The sequence below is a fragment of the Terrapene carolina genome, unplaced genomic scaffold, assembly GCF_002925995.2.
Source record: "Terrapene carolina triunguis isolate 2854851 unplaced genomic scaffold, T_m_triunguis-2.0 Scaffold69, whole genome shotgun sequence".
Taxonomy (NCBI): domain Eukaryota; kingdom Metazoa; phylum Chordata; order Testudines; family Emydidae; genus Terrapene; species Terrapene triunguis.
Window position 1 is genome coordinate 36197777 of NW_020664420.1, and position 7806 is coordinate 36205582.

The 7806-nt window shown below is 47.7% G+C and overlaps 1 protein-coding gene across 1 annotated transcript in view; it reads right to left on the reverse strand.

The window, feature by feature from the left end:
* Positions 1-7348, reverse strand: part of THBS4 (thrombospondin 4) — a 55271-nt gene extending 47923 nt beyond the window's left edge. The window contains exon 1 of the mRNA XM_024197862.3: positions 7122-7348. Within this exon, the coding sequence (XP_024053630.2) occupies positions 7122-7209 (88 nt within the window). The 5' untranslated portion in view covers positions 7210-7348. The remainder of the gene's footprint in view (positions 1-7121) is intronic.
* Between the last annotated feature and the right edge of the window lie 458 nt (positions 7349-7806).

Consider the following 7806-nt stretch of genomic DNA (forward strand, 5'->3'; position numbering starts at 1 on the left):
GGGGGGGTGCAGAGGCTGCAGGGTGAGGAGGAGCAGGGCAGGCAAGGGCATAGGGGCTGTGGGGCGAGTGGGGAGCAGGGAAGCACTTAGCAACCCCCAACCAAGATCAGAGCGGGAGGGAGGAGGGGGAATGCAGGGTGCTCAGAGGAGGGGGCAGAGTTGGGGCAGGGACTTTGGGGAAGGGGTTGGAATGGGGGCGGAGAAGGGGTGGGGTTGGGGCGGGGCCGGGGGCGGGGAAGGGGCGGAGTTGGGGCGGGGCCGGGGGCGGGGCCCCGTGGAGTGTCCTCTTTTTTAAATGTTTGAATATGGTAACCCTAGGCAGTGGCCTTATTCTGAGGTGAGGTAGGGATAGTGGGTGGGAGTTCCCCAGGGAGGGGAGACCCTAGTACTGAGGGGTGTACTGCCAGGGGGCAGCACCCCAGATAAAAGGGCACCGGGGACCAGGAGGGACACGGGGGCCGGAGGACAGGCGGACCACCGGCCTGCAGGGGGCGCTCCAATGCTGAAATGAGCTAATTTCCGGAAGTAACCAGCAGGAGGCGCCGCAGGGGTGAGTCTGCTCGTCTACAGTCACCTTAGTAAAACATTGGGGTACCAGTGATAGAAAGTAATAACATCAGAAGTTATTTATTCACATGTGTGTTATACTCCACTGTTAAAGGAACATTCATACCAGGATTTCAAAGTGCTTTCCAGACATTAATTAATCTGCAAAGCACCTTTCTGAGTTAGGTAAGTGTTGTGCTCATTTTAGAGATGGGTAAAGTAAGGCCATGCCTACATTACAAACTTTGGTCAACACAAATTACATCAGCGTACAGCTGCTGAAATTTGTATCTCTCTCATATGCATACATGCTTGCATTGCTGCTGCACATACTCACCAGGAGTGCTTGTGTTGATGCAAAGTGAAGTGCAGGTATACCAGTGTGCCATGTGCTCGCATGATGCCTTTTGGGAAATTTTTGCAATGTGTTGTGGGATAGAAATGCTTGCCCAGGGATCTCTGGAAGCTAGGGGTCAAGTTCCCAGCATGCAACTTTCTCCATTCCACAATGCCATCCATATCACATAATTTTCAAGACTTATTAAAAAAACCAACCCCCTCTCCCCGCCACACATGGCATTTTTGGTGTCTGCCATTTCTGACAGAAGCATGGAGACCACAAAGCTCTGCACTGTTCTCATGAATGCTGCAAATACAGGATGCATGATTCTCCCATATTTGCAGACTCGCAGGAAGTACTGCAACAACAGGGGACATGAGGATTTCTTCAAGGCTAGTTTGCTAAGGAACATAGTGAAAAACCATTCAAGGCTGTCGGTGGTGTTCACGGAGCAGCTGCAGATGATTAAGCACCACTTCTGGGCCCAAGAAAAGAGCACCTACTGATGAGATTGCATCATAATGCAGGTTAGGAACAACAAGGAACTTCCAGGTGTGAGAGAGTCCATATTCCTGGATCTGTGTGCCAAGCTCGCCCAGTCCTCCAGTGCAAGTGCACCAGAAAGAGAACTGCATTGACAGTGGAGAAATGAGTGGCAATCATACTCTGGAAGCAACACCAGATTGCTACCAGTCAGTAGGAAATCATTTTGGAGTTGGAAAATGCATAGTGGGAACATGCAAATTTGTAGGTCCATTAAATGTCTCCTGCTATGGAGGACAGTGACTCTCAGCAATGTGCAGGACATAGTAGATGGATTTGCAGCACATTAGGGTGACAGACAACATGCATATCCCTATTTTGACACTAGCCCACCTTGCCATAGTACATCAACAGAAAGGAGTACTTTTCTGTGGTTATGCAAGCATTGATGGATCACTGGGGATACTTCATTGATATCAGCATAGGCTGGTGACAGATTTCACTCACATCTTTAAGAACGCAGGACATTCTTTCCCAACCAGCAAATTACCACTGGTGATATTGAAATGCCAGCAGTGCTTCTAGGGGACCAAGCCTACCCTTTGCTCCCTTGGCTCATGCTGTGCACTGGCCACCCTAACAGCACCAAGAAAAGAGACAACTACGGGCTCAGCAGGTGCAGAATAACAGTTGAATGTGCTTTTGGTAGATTGAAGGGGTGCTGATGGCGTTTACTCACTAGATTGGATCACGGTAAGAAAAATATCCCAATGGTTATAGCTGTCTGTTGTGTCCTGCATAATAACTGAGGGAAAGGGGAAAAATACTGTTGCCAGGGTGAAGGGGGAGCAAGCTCTGACTTTGAACAGCTAAACACGAGGCCCATTATAAGACCCAACATGGAGCTATGTAGTTGAAGGAGGCTTTGAAAGAGCACTTTAGTGGTCAGCCAGAGTAGTGTTCTCTGCTGGAGGGTTCTCTGGGCCTGGAGCTTTGGGTGCTGCTAAAAATTGTGTAGTGCTCGCTGCACATTTATAAATAGACTGAATCTATGAATTATGTGGCGGCTGTACACTTATAAGTACTGTTTGCTTTAAGTACCAGTGTGCATTCTGCAATATTTGTTGTGAACTAAAAAAGATAATTTGGGTCTCCAAAAATATAACTTTGAGTAGGAAAAGCAGTGCAAAAAAACACAGGCAATGTAATACAAATGTTTCATATGAATTAATGGAGTGGAACTTTAAAATTGGAAAGGGAGTGAACATTTCGGTCCATTTCCGTGCACAAATGTAGTCTATTGTGGCTTCACATACACAGACCTCTGAGAACAATAGTTGTTGTATGTGAAGTGGTGGTTTTCCTTGTTGTCCACTAGCATGGAGGGGTAGAGGTAAGAATACAGCCCATGATGCCATGTGGCATATTGGGGTGTGTAGGGAGCAGCAACCATGGATTTCTCCAAAGACTGCACAAGGTGGCGAGTCTAGGATTTCTGGAACTGTAGGTCAACCAGGGTCTGCAGCATTTGGATTTGCTGCTTGAGAACACCCATTATGTTCTCGTGCATTTCCCTTTCCTTGTCCTGCTGGGACTCCTGCGCCTTTCTTCTGTACTCCTTCCTTCTCCATGCTGTCAGTCATATTGGCTCTCCAAGCCCTTTGTTCATGGTCCAATGAAGCACTGACGTGCAGATCTCACTGAACATGTCCTCCCTAGTCCTTTTCTTTTTCCTCATCAAGGTCAGGTGTTCGGCAGGTGTGTAGGGGCACTGTATTCCCATAAATACTTTTAATAAGAAATGATTATTGACAATTCAGCTTTAGAGAGCCTCAGCACAGCACTGCTCTCCAGCCCCAGCCGTGGCTGTTCTGTTGCATGAAGCTATAAAATTTCAGTCCCCATTCCATGGACCCAATATAGGGCAATGATACTGAATATTAGCCCTATTCTTCACAAGTGGTGGTGGGTTTAGATGATCTCTCATTCCTGAGGATCACAAGGACACAGAGAACACAGATACTACTGGTGTCTCAAAGTTGGCCAGGCTTGTATGCTGTTACCCTGTTTGCTGAGATGATGCTAGACAAACTCATTGCAGAGTGTGGTGGAAAAGTGTCCTCCTACAGAGGAAAAAATAAGGCAGCCATCCCTAGACACCTTCTGGAAAGGATTGGAGAGTATCTCCATGAAAGTCTCTCAGGAGGACAAAATGGACATATCTGCGTACATAAACTGCTCCACATGCTGCCCCTGCTTAACTCTCCATGGGAATGAGAGGCAGATGCCAGCTCTCTCTGTTGTACCTCTACTGCTTCTCATACAAGTAAAACAATGAAAAATCAATACCTGTGTCTTTTATTAACTTATGGATGTGCCAGGTGCCATCTTTAAATTTAAACACTGTAAGGAAAAAATGCATGCACACACTTACTGAAATTCCCTTCCCCTCCATCAAGCTCACCCGGCTCACCTGGCAGAACTGACTAGACTGTGGTGGAGTCTCAAACAGGTCCTGGCTTGCTGCACGGCTGGACACCCCTTCAATGTCTCCACACACACCCACACACACACCCTTCCTCTATACTGTTGACAGCAGGGACCTCTGTCTTGTGCTCCTCACAGTGGTCGGCAGGGTGCTGGTGGGGTCTCCACCAAGTATGGCATGCTGTTCATTGTAAAAGTGGCATGTCTGGAGCAGCACCAGATCTATTGTTGGCTTCCCTGACCTTGTGTTATCCCTGGCAAAGTTCCTTCACTTTCACACAGCACTACTGCTGATCCCTGTGTATCCCTTTGCCTGCATCCCCAGTGCAATCTGCTTGTACATATCCATGTTTCTGTGGCGGGTCCGTAGCTGTGCTTGCACAGCCTCTTCTCCGCACAGGCCCAGGAGATCCAATACCAGGCAGGAGTGCGTTTAGTGCATGGAGCTGGCATAGTTGACTAAGTGGTTGCACACAACAAGGGTGAGCTGCTCGGTGTGCTTGCCAAGGTGAGCAATCAGGAAAAGGCAATTGGAAAACACGAGGAGTTCTAAAAAGGAGGGTGTCTTCCAGTCTCTGTGATCTCTCGGGGCAGAGGACTTTAAAATTGTGACCCCAGTAGTCACTATCACAGAGAATGGGGAATTGTGGGACAGCTGCTGGAGGACTGTTAGGGTCAACACAGGCCATCCAGCGTTGACACTTACATTGTGTCAACCTCAGTAGCGACTGTTCAGGGAGGTGGGTTTACTGCATTGCTGGTACAGGGCACTTACATTGGCCAGAGACAAATGTAAGCATGGACACGTGAACAAACAGATGGACACAAGGTGACTTATATAGACCTAATTTTATAGTGCAGACCAGTCCTAAGAAACAAAGAAGGTAAGTGACTTCCCTAACTCCACCAGAGAGGTCCTTTGGGGCCATCTGCCTGTCCCAAGTCAGGATAAAGGAGGAGGGTTGGGCGTGGGGCTAGCAACTCCACCCCGTAAAAAAAAAAAAAAAAAAATCAACCTGCTACAGAAACGCCAACAGTAGAGATAACAGAGACTTTTAGCCTGGAAAAAGAAGGGTCTTCAACTCGAAGATGCATGACGCTGAGTGGTGAAAGTCGTGAGGAAGCCACTAAGCCGATTACCCTTCTTGCAACCAGGAGGATTACCATCGGTACATTGAACGTGAGGACCATGTACGAGTCAAGAAAGACGGCGCAGGTCGCAGCAGAGATGAGGAACAACAACCTGACCCTACTAGGAAGAAATTAGAAGAAGGTGGGGCTGGATAGGACACACACTACGCAAGCAGCCAACCAACATCACTAGACAGGCATTGCGGTGGAACCCCCAAGGCAAGCGGAAAAGAGGCCGTCCAAGAAACACCTGGCGACGCGACCTTCAGGCTGATAGCATAAAAATGGGCTATACCTGGAACCAGCTAGACCAAATGGCCCAGGATAAAGGACTCTGGAGATCTGTGGTTGGTGGCCCACACCCCGATTGGGGTGACGGGCGTGAGTGAGTGTGAGTGACTTCCCCAAGTTCACACAAGGAGTTAGAACTCCTAGTTGGATTTTGTTCCCAACTCCTAGTCCCCTGCTGCAGTCACCAAACCTCACTCCACTTCTCACCAACATCTTATAATATACAAAGGCAGCATCTCTCATAGTGCGGTACACACAATATCAACATTTGGTCTATACAGAGGTCTTGGGGGAGAACTTGAAATAATTGTTCTTCTGGCTCTGAGGTAAGAGCTCTACCAACTGAACCAGACAAGACCAGTAAGGAAACATCACATATATAAAATGAAATCATCATCATAAAACGGTCACATAGTGCAGTCTAAGGAGGAGAGATACCCCCTGCCCAGATTCTTATATTAGCAGTAGAAGAGAATCTGTAGGAAATAGAAGAGGCAATGCATACTTACGCTAAATGTATACTTGGATATTGAAAGCCTATTTAATACAAAATGCTACTTGAGCCTTTGGAACCTGGCAAATATACTCTTTGTCTACAAAACAGATTTAAAAAAAAAATACTGAGTAAAAATAAGTCAATACAAGTTAAAGGTTCAGATTTTTAAAGCTGTCCAAAGGAAGATGTGTGTCTGTATTTTGAGAAAATCAACCATAATTTCCAGAGAATGCTTTTGAGGCAAAAAGATGGCAAACATAGAGAGTACACTACTTTTACAACGTTTAAAAACAGCCTCTTTCCAGACTTATGGAAGAATTTCCCCTAAAGCAATCACATCTCTCAGTTACAAGGTTACAGTGTTCAAATCAAAATGTGCAAACAGGTGGGTAACTACAAGTAGAGGTTACTGGGAAATTAAACTACACAGCATCCAGACATTACATTACCAGTACATTATTAGTAATACCAAGTCAAATGAGTCTTTCTGAAATTCTCTAAGGAAGAATTTAACTCTCACTAACCTAAGATTTTGTTTCTGCCCCCCCCCCCCCACACACACACACCGCCCAGTGGTCAACTCAAGTTGGCACCAACTCTTAACATATTAAAGGCACTTGTGCTTTACTGAGCCTTCAATAAATTAAGATGATGTTTGTGCCTGACATATTCATTCCTGTTGGGGTACTTTAGAGTAAATCACCATAAAACTAAGCACAAGTAGAAAACTGCGCCAATGTCTAATCCTTAGTTACATTGTCCTCACATCGGTCGTACGGTTCGTGTGTACTGGGACAGAGGAGAGAAGAACAAAGACCAGAGGAGACTAGAAGATAGGAGATAAGAAGAATAACCCTACAGAATGTCACTAAGAGGTGGGACATGTCACAGATGCCTGTGAAATCACATGGTTTCCTCACATCTGGGTATCTAGATAAACATGATCCCAGACCAATACTGAAATAGACGTAGACAACTCATTGCTCATTTAAAGCAAAAGGAAAGTTTCTTTAAAAGTTCGAGACCCTGGTGCTTATCTATTCAGTTAACCAGCTTAATTCCCACTGTTCTGCTGTGCTACCTTAGCCCCTTTCCCGGGTTAAATAATGACCTTAAGGAGATTTATTTGCATTCGATGTAGCCATCTTTGCCTCAGGGAAGAGATCCTGGGGTTTCTATCACTGCCACCGTATGTTTCCAGTCAAGTCACCTGTTGTCTGGCATGACAATGCACCTCTGCAGAATAAATACTCCTCGACCGGAGGCGAGTCAGCTGGGAAAGCCCCTCACCTATTCCTATCACCGCCCCTTCGCGCGTCCGGCTGCAGAAGGGAAGCTGCTCCTTACCTTGCGGGGCAGACTGGGCGCCAGAGCCCGGGCACAACTGCAGGAGAACTTGCAGGAGCAGGACGGTGACTTGGCGCTTGCTCAGCATGTTCAGTGCAGTGGTGGGAGAGCGCAGCCCAGACCCCTGCCGCGCCTTTGGGGAAGAGGAGAAGGATGCCGGGAGCTGGCCCCTAAGCAGCGAGGGGCATGGAGCGCGGCTCGGGGCTGGCGGCTCTTGCTCGGAGGCTCTGCTCACTCAAGCTCGGCAGCCCAGGCAGGGGCTGTTGAACCCGGGGACCTGCTCCTTGTGCGGGGAAGGAGGCGGAACTTCTGGAGGCTGCAGTCCATTGGCCGCAGGGTCCTTCCCCCTAGACAGGCAGTGGCAGGAGGAGGAGGGCGAGAGGCAGGGGCTGAAGCCGGTGGCTTGTGCGGGACAAGCAGCGTTAGAGACAGACTGACATAAAGAGCTGCCCCGAGAAACCCCGAGATCGGCTCAGGGAGTAGGGGGGTCTCCCCAGCCCTAAAGGAGAAAATGATTTGGCGGGAGTTCACTTTCCCCTAATCTCTTGTATTTCGAAAAAGAGAGGCCACAGCTTTGGTTGTTCTCTTTTAAAATAAGAAATTAGAATCTGTACACTAGCAAAGACTGAAACAGAGCAACCCACACCTGATACAATTACACAACGTTATTGGAGCTTGCCTTGGC